This window comes from Rhinolophus sinicus, linkage group LG01 (genome assembly GCF_036562045.2).
Source record: "Rhinolophus sinicus isolate RSC01 linkage group LG01, ASM3656204v1, whole genome shotgun sequence".
Taxonomy (NCBI): Eukaryota; Metazoa; Chordata; class Mammalia; order Chiroptera; family Rhinolophidae; genus Rhinolophus; species Rhinolophus sinicus.
In genome coordinates, this window is record NC_133751.1 from 120,680,308 (window position 1) to 120,697,659 (window position 17,352).

Sequence of the window (17,352 nt, forward strand, 5' to 3'; positions counted from 1 at the left end):
TACCTACAAGAGAGCTCCCATAAGACTGTTAGCTGATTTCTCGACAGAAACTTTGTAGGCCAGAAGGGATTGGCAGGAAATATTCAATGTGATGAAAAGCAAGGACCTACAACCAAGATTACTCTAACCACCAAAGCTGTCATTTGGAATTGAAGGACAGATAAAGAGCTTCCCAGACGAAAGGCTAAAGGAGTTCATCATCACCAAACCAGTATTACAAGGAATCTCAGAGGGACTTCAAGAAGAAGAATGAGGAAGAGAAAGAGAAGGAGAAGGAGGAGGAGGAGGAGGAAGTGGAGGAGGAGCAGGGGGGAGGGGGAGAAGAAAGATAAAAAATATGAATAATAAAATGGCAATAACTACTATCTAGCAACAATTACTTTAAATGCAAATGGATTAAATGCTCCAATCAAAAGATAAGGTGGCTGATGGATAAGAAAACAAGACCCTACATATGCTGCCTATAAGAGACTCATTTCAGATTAAAAGGCACACACAGACTGAAAGTAAAGGAAGGGGAAAAAGCTATTTCATGAAAATGGGAACATTAAAAAAAAAAAGTTGGGGTTAACAATCCTTATGCCAGACAAAACAGACTTTAAAACAAAGGCTATAAGAAGAGATGAAGAAGGACCCAGTAATCCCACTTCTGGGTATTTATCCCAAGAAACCCAAAATGCTACTTTGAGGGGAACCCAAAATGCTACTTTGAGGGTATGCGTGTATCCATATGTTCATTGCAGCATTGTTTACAATGGCCAAGATCTGGAGGCAGCGTGGGTTCCATCGATGGAAGAGTGGATAAAGAAGAGGTGGTACATAGATACAATGGAATATTGCTTGGCCATGAAAGGGAATGGGTTCTTGCCATCTGTGATGGCATGGATGGACTTGGCAGGTATTGTGCTGAGTGGAGTATGTCAGACAAAGAAAGACAGATACAATGTGATTTCACTTATATGTGGAATCTAAAGAATAAAATAAACAAATAAACAGAAATAAATTCATAGATATAGAGAAGATTTTGATGATTGCCAGATGGGAGCGGGGTTGAAAGTGAGTAGAAAAGGGGAAGGAATTAAGAAGTATAAATTGGTTGTTTCACAGTAGTTATGGGGATGTAGGGTATAGCATAAGGAATATAGTCAATAATATTGTAATACTATGTATGGTGTCACATGGGTACTAGAATTATTAGGGTGATAGATTGGAGGTGGTTGGGGAACAGGATGAAAAAGGTGGATTCAGAAGTACAAATTGGTAGTTACAAAATAGTCATGGGGATGTAAAGTAAATCACAGGAAATATAGTCAACAATATGGTAATAACTATGTGTAATGCCAGGTGGGTACTAGACTAGTCAGGGGGATCACTTCTTAAATTATATAAATGTCTAACCACTATGCTGTACACCTGAAATCAATATAAAATAATATTGAATGTCAAAATAAATAAAGTGTAAAAAAATTCATTCAAACATAAATAAAATAAATGTCACAGTGTAAGTAAAATAAAAATTCAACTTTATGTTTTTCATATTTATCCATATTTAAACATGTAACTATTGTTCACATTCATCACTGTGTACTAATCCACTGTATGAAGATATCAGAAATTTTATATTTATTTTTTGATGAATATTTAGGTCCTATTTAGTATTTTTCTCCCTCAAACAATGCTTGCCCTGCGAAGTCTCATGCACACCTCCTTTTCCACATGTGCACTTCTTGAGAAGAGACCATCTGTCCTTCCATTCTGGAAAATGAGGAATAACCTCCCAGCAGTTCTCTCAACTGAGGTTTTTGCTGGCCCATCACGTCCTCCACTGGCAACATGTTGCTACACCAAGCACTGCATTCAGTCCTCTGCCCATACAACCTGAAAACAGAAGTGAGTCATCTTCCAAGTTGATTCCACATTGTAATGAATCTACTTCTGAAGATCCTGAACCGCAGCAAGATGATTTTTTTCTCTCTACTAATGATTTATTTTTCTCTTACTTTTAACGTTCTTAAGGGATGATACAATGGTTCAAATAGAAGCTCTTAGTATTATAATTTTTATGATGTTTTATAATTTTAGATTATTTAGATGTTAATCTTTTAAATTAATGACTTCCATGTTATTCTTTTGTAGCTAGAGTAATTAGAGTATTTTTGGTAATTAGAGTATTTTTGTTGTTGTTAACATGTCCCATAAAATAATCCAGAAACACGATAGTTATTTTTCTCTTTACCAAGAAATGTGACCAAGAAATGTGAAGGGTCTTAGGATAACATTTTAGAAATCTGCAATATGTGTGCGAATTTTATTAGTAAATTATTGTCATCTTATTTGATTTCAAGATAATAGGGGTACAATGTGTCTTTATTTAAGAAGTCTCTCCTATTTTTCCCTCCTTTCTCCCGCCTCCCCCCTACTCCAGTTCAAGCCGTTGTTTCTCAGTCTAGTTGTGTAGGACACAGCTTCCTGGCCCACACTGGTATTATGAGCCTTGAGCTCCCCTGGGCTGAGGCAGTCAGTCGCCAGTTGTTGGTCGGTAGCTCTTGCTGGCAGCCGGCTGCTCATGATGGCTGCCAGCCTCTCACGGTGGCTTCTGGCCCCTCACGGCAGCACACAGCAGCCTGCAGCAGCTCATGCCAACAGCTGGCTGTTCACGGCAGCCCAGCTCCAGGGAGAGCTTTCGTTCACAATCTTAGCTGTAGAAGGCGCAGCTCACTGGCCTATGTGGGAATTGAACCAGCAACCTTAGCATTAGGAGCATGGCCCTCCAACCACCTGAGCACCAGGTCGGCCCCAAGAAGTCTCTACTATTGATCAAGAAAAATATCATTTTTTCAGTGTCTCTTTCACAGTAATTTTTGGATTTTCTCTCACTTAGTTTCATGTGGACACTTGCTGAAACTGTAAATCCTAGAATAATGTTATATAAATGTAGGTTATTTTGAAATGCATTTCCTGAGCCATTGTTTCCTTTCCTTCTGTTTCCAGACAATGTAAGGCCTGGATTCTGGTTTTGCTATTTACAAAGTTCCCATCACATGAGTGGCAGTAGGAGTTTTACATGAGCTATCTTGTCACTGCAGACATTTGAACCTCAAAGTCCATTTCTACAGACCAAGGGGCTGAACTGACTCCAGTAACAGGACTAACATGCTTACCAAATAATTTTTCTTTAAGCTGTCTGTTCGCTCTCACTGCGCTTAGATGAAATCCAAATCTCTTCTGGTGGTCTCCAAGGTCTTGCCTGCGCCCGCCCGCCCCACTGCCCTCCAGTCCCCAGGCCCACCCAGCTCCTCTTGCTCTGCCTACACAGGTCCCTCAGCCTGAACCGCTTCTCCCTACGCTTTGTCTCCTGCTTACTCAACCCCAGATCTTAAATGTTATGTCCTTGGAGAACTCTCACTGACTTCCCACTCAAAATCATTCTTCCTCTCTTCTTTCTCATACAACCTTTCACCTTGCCATTAATGGCACTTATTTCAACACACAATCATACAGTTGTTGATGTGATTATTTGTTGATTGTGCACATGCGTGCCACATCTCCATTTTGTTCCTTTTCTTTATCCAGTGATTTTTGGGCAGAGGATTGGGGGTGCTTCAGGTATTTGGAGAGACAATTCTTTCCTGTGTGGTATATTAGTCAGGTTATGCCATGATGTCAATGCTTCGCAGACAACCTCACAATCTTAGTGCTCACAACAAACACTAATATCCCACTTGTAGGTCTGGCTCAGCTGGGTTTGGTTAGGTTCGGATCTTCCATCTGCTGCTTTTTCTCTCACGTCTGATTCTCATTCAAGGGCCCAAGGGAGGCCCTTGGGTGTGTTCTTGTGATGGATGGAAGGAGCATAAGAGAGTGAAAAAAAAAGAAAAGGACACGTTCTTAACACCTCCGTCCAGAACTGGCACAATCTCCCAATCTTCCCACATTCCTCTGGCCAAAGCAATTCTCGTGACTCAGTCAACGCAGGATAGTTGACATTCATAATAGCAGGGCACTAAATGTTGGTCATACCTCTCAGTCACTGTGAAAACTCCAAATGCTCCTCAGGGGCTGAATCACTCCCCCCACCCGCAATGAGAACCCTTCTCAGTGCCTGGTACAGTGGGCACTCAATAGATATTTGCTGAAAAATTAACTTTGCCATATTACCCTTCAGAACTCTTGTAAAAACTTACTCAGTGACCAGGGAGTGCTGTGGCATTAGTTTAATGTTCTTAAAACTTTACAACTTCAATGCAAAAAAAGGTATCTAATTTTAGCTTTTAAATATGAGGCTGAGAATATCTATTTTTTTTATATTTAGTGATAATTTATCTTAGGAATTCTCTAGTCAAGTCTTTTGCTCATATTTCTATTAAAATTTTCTTCCTCATCTGTAATAACTCTTGTCACAGGTAATGAATAATTTTTTTCCAGTTTGCTTTTTAAATGTTTTAATGATTTTCTTGATAGACAGACATTGCTAATATTTGGGTAGCCTTGTCTCTCATCCTTTTCTTTAATGGTCTGCTGCAGTGAGTATTTTTACTGGCCACATAGTATTGTATCAAATGGACATACTATAACGTACTTAAGCATTTCCTTTTTGTGGGCGATTTACATGGTTTCCAGGTTTTTCTCTCATAAATAACATTGTGATGAAGATCTGAAGTGCTAAAAGTGGAATTATCATATCCAAGGATATTTTTTTAAGTTCTGATACGTTTGCCAAATCACTATCGAGACTGTACTCTCCAGGCCCCACAACGCAGATTCCCCCGCCGGGGTCCACACCGCACACCCTCATACCCTAGGCACTCACACTGCAGTCCAGCCGCAGAAGCCCTTTCTGGCAGCAAGCAAGGTGAGGGAGGTCGGGGGGGGGGGGGGGGAGGTCTGGAAAGGCAGAGGAAAGCTGTGCAGAGCACCCCAGATGCTCTGGAGTGCTCTTCCCTGAGATCTTCCCACGGCATCTTCTTGGGATTTACGTTTCCCCCCAAATGGCACCCGAGAGCCCTTCATCTAAAAGAGCCTCTGACACCTGCTGTTCCCTATCACATTATATTGGCTCGGTTTGTTTTCCTGAAGAACATTTATTTCTACTCCATATTACCTTTTACTTCACACGTTTCATTTCTGTCAGTAATGATCTTGTCTGGTGTGCTGATCGCAGTATCTCCAGCACCAGGAACTTTTCTCTGGCACAAAGAAGAGTGGTTCTCAAACTGGGCGACCACTGGGAGCACCTGTGACTTTTTAAAACTTCACTCCCCCCACCAATAAGAACTGTTTAATTATTAAATCACTTTACCAATAAAATTTTAGATACCCTTTTCTATGGGAAATACAGAATATAGCAGATATTCTCAAGCATGTTTATTCATTGCTGTGTAGTTGGGACTTTGTCAAATCCTTTCTAACGTAGCTAATAAAGTGTGGTTGTGAAAATTATGGAAATTGTTGGAATTCTTTAACAAAACTACCATTTGTCTGGGAAAATGTACTGGAAGAACCCATTCAAATGCGTGTGTGTGTGTGTGTGTGTGTGTGTGTGTGTGTGTATGCTGGGTTGTGTCCAGAAGCAGAGGGGGGTATATGTTTGCTTACACCTGTGCCTCCATTTTTTACCATAGAAATGTGACATGCTAAATATAGGATGCTGTGCTATAAAATTCTACCGTTTGAACATATGTTGGCATACAAGTAAGAATTTTCAGGAAGAATGCATTTAACTTAAGAATTCTTAGTTTGTTTATGGATCTTAAATTTTGTGTGCCACGGTGATTTATAAAGAAACACAATGAGGTCACTGTTAATTCCTGTGTTGCCCAGGGTACATATCCCTGGATTGGTCTATATATAAACAATATATATTGTTTTATGTATAAAATAATATACTCCAAGGAAAAATCAATATTTTTGTTTTCCCCCAAACTAATTAAATCAGAATTTCTGGGGGTGGAACTCAGTCAGGCATTGGTAGCTTGTAAAACTCCCCGGGTGATTCCAACATGCAGCCAAGTTTGAAAGCCAATGACACAGAAGGAGCTCAGAATATTTGTTGGATGGATGGATGGATAGATGAAATGGATGGATGGATGATGGATGAATAAAAAGGACACTGTAAATAAGAAATTTGGGGCTCTGCTCCCAGCACTGCCACTAACATGATATGTGACCTAAACCACGTCACTCTACTTTTCTTAATGCCCATAGTTGCATTAGGTGCCTTCTAGTGTCGCTTCCTGCTTCAAGACTTCACAATTCCTCTTCTTAGTCACAGCAAGAGCCCAGAGTGGAAGGGCTGGGAGAAATAGGAGGAGAATGATTGAAGCTTTATAGCAAACCTCATCCAGGACCAAGGTGATCCTAACAGGAAGCTGTTTACTACGGCACCCTTTTAGCCAAGAAAGTATCTGTGAGGTTCCTAAGAATCTTGCACTTAGAAGAACATCACATACCTCTGTACTGGATGTGCAGAGGAGGGGCAGAATGATCCCTAATCTCCAAATATCATACTAGGGAGACAAAAATGTGTGTACAGATACCCTGAGCCAGGGGAGAAGGAGAGAGATGCATTTATCTGAGAGTCCTCACAAACTTCCTTCTCTGACATTGTCTCTTCAAGGTCTTCTCCCAGGCTGTGCAGTCTTCCTCTCTTAAACATGGGCTGCTCAAGCATTTTTGACTGCTGCCATGGCTGTTTTGCTGGGATCTTTAAAACAAGAAAAGCATGTTGTCAACTCAACTCTGCTACTGTCACCCTACACAGACAGTTAAAATAGGACAGTCTCTTACTGGGAGAGATAGATGCTCATGTTTATTTAAAACATTGCAAAGGCATTTACAAGAGGGGCTCCTGTGTAGCCTACCTGAGTCCTATAATTCTCCAGGCCCTATTCCCTGGGCTACTTTATATACAGCTATTTAGGCTTGCCTGCTATGTGAGATTTTGCTACCTGTCCCTAAGCATCAATAGCTGTCTGGTCACCCAACAGTGGCTACACATTATCATCTTCCATCCCCCCTCATCCATACCCTCTCGTGGGAGGACAATTTTAAGATTACAAAAATAACACATTTGGGGAGTTAATAGAGCGGACACCTTAGAAATGGAGTCTTATTGGCTTCACATTGGCTGAGAGCAAGATGTCACAACTTATACTTCATCAGTTTGTAACACACATAAAACTAATCTAAGAGTTCCCATCTCAATACCTTAATTTGCATATTCAAATGTTTCCAATTATTGGAGACTGGGGGTAGTGGCACAATTTTGTTAGCAATATTTGCTACCTACATTTAAGAAGGAAATGGACTTTCATAAGGCTCTTCCAACCACTTGTGTATTGTGGTTCCAGAAATAAACTCCAGGAATACAAAAGTCATGAAGAATTCTTCAAGGACAAACATTTACTGAATACCCACTTTTTAAGATGCTAGGGATGCAGAGAGGATGCCCCCACACACACACACACAACCTCTTTGATCTCAGGGAGCTCATGGCCTCACACTCCTGCCCGTCCCCAAACATACACAAGAGAGAGGGAAGGATCTCTTCTACAGCAAAAGTTTTCCTGTAATTTCTTTCTTCATCACTTAAAAAAAAAAAATGCTGGAGAAGCCATTATGGAACGGGTGCGGTGGCTTGTGGCCTGGGAAACAACTCTTTTTTATAGCTGCCATCGTCTGGGACAGACAAAGGGTTCATCGTGTTAAGTGCGGTGGCAGCTAAAATGACCTCAACACTGGCCTCTCATTCGCAGAGAAGATCTCTCCTTAAGATCAGAATGGGGATGTTGGGGATGGGTAGATGAACATCATCTCAGGAAAGTTTTCCTGGGGGAACAAGGTGCACTGCCTCAGCCAGGAGGGAGGCAGAAGGCGTGAAGAATCCTTTTTCTCGGGCTCGCTTCCCTGGTCGGTGTATTGAGTTTTCCCAAGTGAGCGTTAATCAGGGGACACCTCGATTCCGAGGCAGAACTGGGCCCAGCTCTGGAATCCCCAAACTCATCAGTGCTCGGAATCTGACCCGGGAGCGAGGAGGCTTCCGAAGTCCGGCTCGCTTCTGCACCCACTGGGACTGAACCCACTTGGGACATCTGAAGCCCGTGAGAAGCAAAGAGGAGACCCAGAATACAAAATTTCCCCAAGATACGGAAACAGTCTTTTATAAAGCCCCTCGGAGGAAAATGCAGAGCTCCGGCGTGAAGCTCACGCACAATGCCAGCCCCCAGTGCGCGGCGGGACTGCAGTTCCACGGCCCCAGCCAGTACCAACCAACTCAGCCCTGGCAGCCCTTGCGCAGGCGCAGTGGCGCCGCGTTCCCGCCCCAGCGCGCATGCTCCGCGGGTCGGTGGCGCCCCGGACGGGTGGCGGAGGCTGCGGCGGCGGCGACCGCGGAGGAAGTTGCCTCTTTGCACTCCACCCCGGTAGCAGCTTCGCAGCCCGGGCAGCTTCCTCCCGGCGCTCCGGGGAGTTCGCTGCCGCCGCACGTCAATCCAACCGGATCATGGGGTTGCCAAAGGGGCCGGAGAGCCAGGGTCTCCCCGAGGTAAGGACCCCCCCACACACATGTCGGGTTCCTGAGAGAGGGCCGAGCCCGTGGGGCGGCGGGCACGCTTGGGCGCCCCGCCCCCTTCCTCAGGTGTGTGCATGGCTGGGAGCACCGACCCTATCCGCTGGGGCTGAGCAGGTCCCCTGCAAGGTCGTGGGCGGGGACTAACTTGAGCTGCTCTCGGGTCTCCTGGGACTGAGGTGGCCTTCTCAGCCCAGTAAGTGCCCCCAGCGCAGCCCCAGGCTCCGCGGGGCCGTGGGTCCGGGATCTCACCTCTCCCGCTCTCCTGGGCAGTTTTCCCGGGTCCGGGCGCCGCTGAGCTCGCCCGGAGGGCCGGGTCTGCTGCGCCCATGAGTCACGAGACTGGCGCTGGGAAGGTCCGGACTCGGGTTGTGCAAAGGGCGGTGACCCTGTGGCTCCTGCCGCCGCCTAGCGGGGCCCTGGTGGTCGCGGCGTCCAGCCCCACAGACCTAAGTGTCTAAAGGGAACGCCCCCCTACAGTTTCCCCCCACGCCCGACCTGGGCGGCAGGAAGACGCTTGGGGGCCCGTACCGCCACTAGGTTGTGTCCGGCTGGGTCAGCGCACAGCGTTGTCTACTGGTGCTGTGTGGCGGGGACCCAGCGCCGCGCGGACACGTTGCTGCTTCTCCAGAACATAGCGGGTGCTTTTCCTTCCAGAGGTGTTTGTTATTAAGTGCTCACTCACTCGATCGTAAGGAATTGGATAATCAGTGGTTTCGGATTTCCACATTGGCTGGGATAAAAGGAAAGTGCATTTCCTTTGGACTGCAATATCCCTTAGCTAGGTGGTTTGCATCTGCCTTCTTTTCCAGGTGATTTACTCAAAAGCTAGTCTAGTTTACTAGATTCTTGAAAGAAATGAAATGCACACTGCACCTCTATCTCCCTCCCAAAGTTCTGAAGCAGGTATTTGACAGGGGAACTGATTTCTGGACATGGTGAGTGGCCACTTTACACTGAACTGCCTGTGGCCAATCTTGCTTCTCTGCCCTTCCTCCTCCCTTCCCGCCCCCAATTCTTTCATCCCACAAGTACCCACTAATTGAGAGATCATTGTTCAATGCATAAAAGCTGGAGATATAGGATGGAATGACAGACTTACCTGTCGGTCTATGCTCCCAGAATGTAAGTCAGTTTTATTGTTATCTTAAAAAAAAGCCTAACAGTGTAATGTTGTCAGAACTCTTGTATTAGGTAAAACGTTACGTACAAGTTGCTTTCATGGGACCAGGAATTATGAAGACTGGCATACTTGATTTGATAATTCTTTCTGCCACTTCTTTATTCTAATGCCCTCATCAAGTTTTTGCCTGATCTTTTGCTGTAGACTCCTGTCTAGTCTCCCTGGTTCTGTAATACCTTAAATCCCTCCAATTCAATGTCCCACTACCAAAAGGGATCTTTTTAAAATGAAAAGCAACCTGCTCCTGTGTGTCCTTTGTTTAAACCTTCTCTCACTGCTAAGAAGCTGGGTCTTATTTGTCATTTTTCCAAGAGCCTAAGACAGTTCTTGGCAGTTAGGAGGCAAACAGGGTGAATGTATAATCAAATTATTATTACTTAGTTCAAAGACCAGTACATACAGTCTGTGTCATTAGGCTGTTACTAGGCTTATTCATTCATTAACTTCATTTTTTTAAACCCTTACAGTGTTCATGTGAAAGACAGAAAGATATCTCAACTTCGCCCTGCCTTCCAGTTTATATGAACTACAGTACAATGCAATTGAAAATGTAGTGTGCCTGGTTTGGAGCTCACAATTATTCATCTTTATCAGAGCTTTAGTTTAGTTTTAGTTTTTGTTTTTTTAACAATTGATGTGTTAACCAGCTTTATGGCTTGAAGAGAGGCATTCCTTCTTGCATGCCCGTTTCCATTTTTTTCAGTGTTAATCTGTGAAGTGAATTTGGAGTCTTATTAACGTTATCCATTCAGTATCTTGCGCCAAAAAGTTATTTCACAAGTTATATTGCAAAAGTACACTTCTCCATTCTGAGGGTGAGTGGTTGAGAAGCATGGGCCATTCATCTGCCATGGGTGCTCCTTTGGTAGAAGCTGAGGCAGGGTTGATCCTTCCATGATGTCTTGTCCCCTTTTTAGAAGTGTTTCCATGATAAATGATGATTGAACAAATGAAGTCTTCCTGTTTTACATCGCGGGGGTTTTAAGAAAATACTATCGTCACTTTTTTTTTCCTACTCTCTCTTTGTGAACCATTAACGGCTCTTTACCTTCTCTTTTGTTTCTCCACTTGTACATATTTTTCACCTATCGCAGATCTTTTGCCAAGAAAGAAAAGGTGTGAATAATTAATATTACCTTGTTTTGCATGTCCACTAATAACTAGTGAATGCTACCCTTCAGAATCTTTGATAACCTGGGCCAGGGTCATTTGAGAGAGAAGTTAAATGAGTTGGAGCCTGGTTGTCACCTCCACCCCCCACCCTCCCATTGCAAAGGATTAACAGTAACTTTAATAATTCCTTGTTTTACTACATGTGAATATGTACTGGCAGTTTGTACTTCAAAATAAACTGGAATTTCCATTATTGGTGTCATGACTATGAAAACATTTTGTTAACACATGACTGGCTTAGCTCGTGCACTTTATGTAATGATTAAGCATGTCATTCCCTATTTAATAAGTGTGTCCTCGAAGCCTAATGCTGTTCCAGAACAGGGAAGTAAACATAAGTGAATAATAGATGGGTCCTCTCCTGAACCAGCTAATATAATAGTCCATTTGGAAAGACAGAAATGTGCATTAACACCAGACATGTCACTCAGAAGAGGTTGTTACTTATTGTATGGATGACATGGACTATAAATAAAATAGAAATGCAGAGGAATGACTGTTTCAGGCTGTATTTGTCAGGTTTGGCATCAAATAGCTAGAATTTGAAGATGGTTCTTGGTGGTCAGAGAATATCAGGAGAAGAGGGGTGGTGTGAACAGTGTTTTCCAGGTTGGCCATAGCCATGTCTGGATTGTTTTGGGGGGGAGGTGAAAGATGAAGCTGAAAAGATAGGTTGTAGCCAAAGAAAGATCTAGATGCCAAACTAAGACATTTGGAGTTTATTTTATAGACAGTGTGTGCTGCATTAATGATGAGAGCCAGGAGGTAAGCTAAAGAGGTAATGCTATGAAAGCTGTGATTTAGGAAGGAATGAGCAAGACAAATTACCAGAGTAGAAAGATTGAGAGGCAGTTGCAATAATCCAGGCGTGCAATATAAATAAAAGGGAAGGGATGATAAATGTGGGATGCTTAGTAAAGGAAGAGTTAACACGCATTGTTGAGTAGGGAACAGTCAGAAGTGGGTACGAAGCTTTGAACCAGGATTCCTTGGCGGTGTTTTCTAGAAAGAGGTGGTTTTTTATTTTCTGCAATGATGCAAGAGAGGAAAGGCACAATTCATGAAAGTAAATGGAGGCAAAAGTACTAGAATATTTAGTTTGTTTATTTGACTGGTAAACAAACCCTTGAGAGTGAAAGTAGGACATAAATTTAAAATTTTAAATCAAATCCCTGTTTAAATGTATTAGGTGAATTTGTTATTTTTAAGGCAATCCTGTTACATGGCAGTAATTACCCTTTAATATTTCTGAGTTGAAAGCCTGCCTTATATTTGCTCTAAATATAAAAAAGAGAAGTATAAAGAGGTGTATATATTTGAATTCTTTGTTCATGCCCCTCTTGAAAAATAACTTGGACCAAAATGAGTATAAAGTTTTTTAAAAAGTCCACCGTGTTCCTATCTGTAAGGAATTTATAATCTAGTCGGAGAAGCCTGTCAAGTAAACCACATCTTTAAAGAACAGAGAGGTAATGTGCCATAATGTTCCTTTCCCTGGATTCCTTCAGCATCTGGTAAATAGCCTATATTAGCTGTGAGGGTCTTCTCCCCCGACCAGTGACAATTAACAGCTTGCTGAGGACTGTGGAGTCTGTTCTGGACAACTCTGTGTTCTCGTGCTCCTGCGTGACTGCAGTGATACAACCAATGTCACCCGGCAGTGTGGTGGCATCAGGAGATACACCTGGTGTTCCTTTATTCAAAGTAGCTTTTACCAGCCTTTTACCTTTTGTTTTAGGTAGAAACAAGAGAGGATGAAGAACAAAATGTCAAGTTGACTGAAATTCTGGAGCTCTTGGTTGCAGCTGGGTATTTCAGGGCAAGAATTAAAGGCTTGTCGCCTTTTGATAAGGTAAGGAAATCTTTCTGACCATTAAGCTATTTTTTGTCAGGATGTCGTGGTTAACCATGGAAAGGAGAGATTGTGTTTTTACTTTCTCCATGTCTATATTTCCATTTCTTCCTGATTCAGATTCATTATGGAAGTGTTCAAATTTCAAATTTCCTATTAAATGAAGATAATAATATAGCAGTAGATACACCTTGAGTTCCTTTTCTGTGCACGAAGCTTTGGGAGATGCAAATAAGCAAAAGAAATCATTCTACCTTTTGAGGAACTTAAGTTTGGTTGGGGAGATAAAGCGTATGTAAGATAAAATAATCTGAGTCAGTAAGGAGTGTGCTCACAGACAATTGCCAGACTTCCTGTGGATGGTAAATGCTTGGTTTGGAGGAGGGAGAAGTCACTATGGGATGAAGTTTAATTCAGCAGAACCTTGAACAATCATTATGCACAAAGCATAATAGTAGGTGTTGAGGGCACAGAGATAAGACAAAAGCCCTGTACTCAAAGATTCCCAACCTTTGTAGCAGAGGGAAGAGAGACAAGTAAACCAAAACTCATAGAATAAATGGCGTGATGCAGTAAGTACTGCAGTGAACTGTGCACAGAAACGAAGCGTCCAGATCAGAAAGTGCAGTCCGGGAAAGCTTCCTGGTGGGTGAAAGTGTGGAGCGCTCCAGTGGGCCACAGCCCCGGCTGCACATAACAGAATCACTGGTTTCTTTTAGAATACAGATGTCTAGGCCTTACCCACTGAAATTCTGGTCAGTTAGGTCGGGGCTGGGGCCTGGAATTTGGATGTTATTAGGCACAGCCAGAGAAGTAGGATTCACAGTTGTTGTTTTTTTTTTTTACCATCCAGCTGTGTCCGAAAAGGATCTTGTTTTAAAAATGGATTTTTAGCCCTAGTTTCATTTGCATCTCAGAGAAATCCTGTGAGGAAAGTAGAGCAGGGATTCCCCTCTCCTTTAGGAAGATGAAAAAAATAAGATTTATGGAAATGAAGTAATGAGCCGCAAAACGTCAGCCTTGCTGCTCACATGTCTGGTCTATAAAACACATAATTCCTCTGGAATCTGGTACTTGCCTGAAACTGGGTGAAGACTTCTCTTGGCTGAGAATGAATGTTTGTCCCCTTCAGTATAAAGAGAATCTGCATGCTGTGTTCACTTAGTAATAAAAGTCAGTTTCTCAGTTACACTAGCCAGATTTCAAGTGCTCAGTAACCACACGTGGCTGGCAGCCACTGTATTGGTCAGTGCAGTTTCAGAGCTTATCCATCACTGCAGACAGTTTTATTCAACAGTGCTACTGGGGTGATTTGCAGCTGATGGATTCAGGACATATAAACTCTGTAAAGGTAGACTCTAGTATGTTCACCGAGTCTATAAAAAGTATTTCTGTTTTTCCTACCTTCCACTTCTTCCCCTCTCTGCAGACTAGAAAGAGGAAACTTATTTTCTTTGTGTCTTGCAGGTGGTAGGAGGAATGACGTGGTGCATTACCACCTGCAACTTTGATGTAGATGTTGATTTGCTCTTTCAAGAAAACTCTACGATAGGTCAAAAAATGTAAGTTGGTAGGGTTTGCCATGGAAGAGCCTAAAAGGGGAGAAGGGGGTAACTTTTGTGCCAGAGGTTGTGTTAGACACTTTACATAATTTATTTTAATTTTCATTACAACAGGTATTATCACAATTTTATAGGTTATAAAACTGAGGCTGAAAGAAGCCAAAGCCACACTGGTAGCTTTGATGTAAGAGGCATTTAATGTTCAGGCTATTTCTAACACTTCTTTTTTAAAAAAAATTTTTTCCAGTTTTATTGAGACAATTGATACATAACTTTGTATTAGTTTAAGGTGTACAACATAATGATTTGCTATATGTATGTGTTATGCAATGATTACCACAGAAAGTTTAGTTAGCATCCATCACCTCATGGGTCCAAATTTTTTTTTCTTACAAGAACTTTTAAGATCTACTCTCTCACTAACTTCCAAATATACAATACAGTATTGTTACAGTCACATTATATCCCTAGGACTTATTCATATTATACCTGGAAGTTTGTACCTTTGGACCACCTTTACCTATTTTGCCCACCCCTCCCATTCCTCCCCCCCCCCCCCCCGGCAACCACCAATCTGTTCTCTGTTTCTATGAATTTAGTTAAATGAAATCATACAGTATTTGTCTTTCTCTGTCTGACTAATGTCACTTAGCACATGCCCTCAAGGTCCATCCATGTTGTTGCAAATAGCAGGATTTCCTTCTTTTTAATAATATTCCGTCGTATACTGTATGTATGTTATGTTTTCTTTATCTGTTCATCTGTTGATGGACACTTAGGTTGTTGTTTCCATATCTTGGCTATTGTAAATGATGCTGCAATGAGTATGGGGGTGCAGGTGTCTCTTTAAGGTAGTGATTCTGTTTTCTTCTGTATTCCCAGAAGTGGGATTGTTGGATCATATGGTAGTTCTATTTTTTAATTTTTTGAGGAAATTCCATACCGTTTTCCATATTGGCTGCAATAATTTACATTCCCACCAACAGTACACAGGGGTCCCCCTTTCTCCATATCCTTGCCAACGCTTGTTATTTCTTGTCTTGTTGATGACAGCCATTCTAACGGGTGTGAGGTGATAACTCATTGTGGTTTTGATTTGCATTTCCCTGATGAGCACCTCTAATGTTTTTTCTCAAAGTGACTGCGTAGTGTATCTGTTTCTAATGGCAGCTAATGTGAATGGAAGTAGACGAGGGTGAGGAAAGGAGAATCTTTTCCTCCCTGTTGCCTCTGTGTAAGACAGAGCCCTACTGTGCTTGTCATCAAGAGACGGCAGCATGGGCTCCTTGCTAGAGATTTTTACCTGAAGGCACCCTGCCCAGTCTTCCATAGCTTACCAGGGGCGTGGGGATTTTATTACATCATTTGGGATCCCAAGTTCGGCTCCCAGCCTTGCCACTGGGCAGCGGTGTAACCTTGGGCAAGCCTGGGTTCCTTTATCTGTAAGAAGGATTTGTGTTCTCAGATCTGTATGATTCTGTGACTGACTTATTTTTTTGAAGCCTTACTCTCTCCCAAGAAAAAACACTTCTAAATGGCTTAAAGATGGTTTATAAATACGCATATATATGAAGCAGTAACCACAGAAAGGTGACGCAAAGGCAAAGCAAAGCAAAAGGAAAAAGCAATAGAGACAGAAGGCAAAGTTGGGGATAAGGCTGCCACACTTGTGATGGGCCACAAAATGCTTCGTATCCCTAAGGGTGGGCCACACATTTGGCTCTGAGCTTTCTGGCAGCCACAAAAAGAGAAAAATGTGATAAATGACCCAATTCACAGTTTCTATATGTTAGAAGAAAAATCAGTCCCTCTGAATCACCAAAATTTTGCATACTAAGACCAAAGGACATCTCTGGGCTCCTCACTGAAGAGGATGTATTGTTTAACACAATGACATGCTCATCAGTGCCCAGCCATGGATAGCGGGGCTCCACATCTGAACACCTGTTGTTCTGGGGCTGCGGCCTCACGTCCTGTGACCTGTGGTGAAAAGTCCTCCATGGCAGGCACTGCAGTGGAGCCCAGGTGTGTGTGTGGCTCTGCTCTCTGCTGGTAGAGCTAAATCCAGAGGTAGATTTCTATTCTTATTTTGTTTGTTTTTATTATGTTGGTGTTATATCCATGAAGTTAAAGAAAAAGTTCACATACTACCAAAGGGAACAAAATATACAGCTCATATCTCTCCTCCCCATTCCACACCCCAGTTTTATTCCCTGGAAAGAATCATCTTCGACTGTTTAGGTTTCAGTTTCTTCAGAGTTGTCATTTCTCCATTTCCAACTATGTATACATTCTGTTTCATTCACGTCCAATGAGAGGAAGCAATGAGCTCACCTGTTCTACTCACTAGATCACTTTCATCTTCCATCTTCCAGTTTTTTCATTATTGTCTGTTTTTCTGTGATCACTTGTATAATTTTAATCTACTTAAGTCTCTATTTCTTGACCCATTAAGATAAGATAGTTTCTCCTGGTTCCTAAGTACATAGGGTGAATGTTTTAGTATCTGTGTTTCCTTCTACCTTTCAGCTTCCATCTGCCGTTATACTTACTTTTAGAGTGTTGAGGGCATAATATGCATAGTCTGTTCTGTAATAGCAATTAGGTTGTGCTTTATCTAAAAGTAGATCTTAATACTGTTTACAGTAACTCATTGTGATGGGGTCAGAGAAAAGGAAATGTAGTCTTATGGACCATAATGGTGCTGTTTAAAGGAGAATATCACAATATCACAGCTAAAGGGAATCTCTTTTCACTTATTCATTGAGTCAACATGTATTTATTGAACCCCTACTATGGGTCAGGCATTGTTCTGGGTACTTTGGATACATTAAGGATTTCATGACAAATTGGATTAGGGATGTGAGTAAGAAGGAAGTCAAGGATGATTGTGAGATATTTGGCCTGAGCAGATATGGCCCCTGTGAGTCACTAAAAATCCGGTACACTACACATTTTCAATCAGCAGTTTGGAATCCGTGGATACAGAGGGCTGACTGTAGTTATAGGCCCCGAA

The 17,352-nt window shown here is 42.3% G+C and overlaps 1 protein-coding gene and 1 long non-coding RNA gene across 3 annotated transcripts in view; one reads left to right on the forward strand and one right to left on the reverse strand.

Moving 5' to 3' along the window:
* Positions 1–3,706: 3,706 nt before the first annotated feature.
* LOC109456149 (uncharacterized) lies at positions 3,707–6,653 on the reverse strand. Of its 2 annotated transcripts, none has more exons than XR_012497376.1 (3): positions 6,537–6,653; positions 5,102–5,186; positions 3,707–3,832 (listed from the first exon to the last, which is right to left on the reverse strand). It is a non-coding gene; the product is annotated as an uncharacterized LOC109456149 (long non-coding RNA). The 2 variants fall into 2 exon arrangements; XR_002138817.2 differs by lacking the exon at positions 6,537–6,653 and adding an exon at positions 6,156–6,256.
* Positions 6,654–8,328: 1,675 nt separating this feature from the next.
* CCDC93 (CCC complex scaffolding subunit CCDC93) overlaps positions 8,329–17,352 on the forward strand; it is an 82,577-nt gene continuing 73,553 nt past the window's right edge. The window contains exons 1-3 of the mRNA XM_019748226.2: positions 8,329–8,542; positions 12,661–12,774; positions 14,242–14,336. Of these exons, the coding sequence (XP_019603785.2) occupies positions 8,330–8,542; positions 12,661–12,774; positions 14,242–14,336 (422 nt within the window). The 5' untranslated portion in view covers position 8,329. The remainder of the gene's footprint in view (positions 8,543–12,660; positions 12,775–14,241; positions 14,337–17,352) is intronic.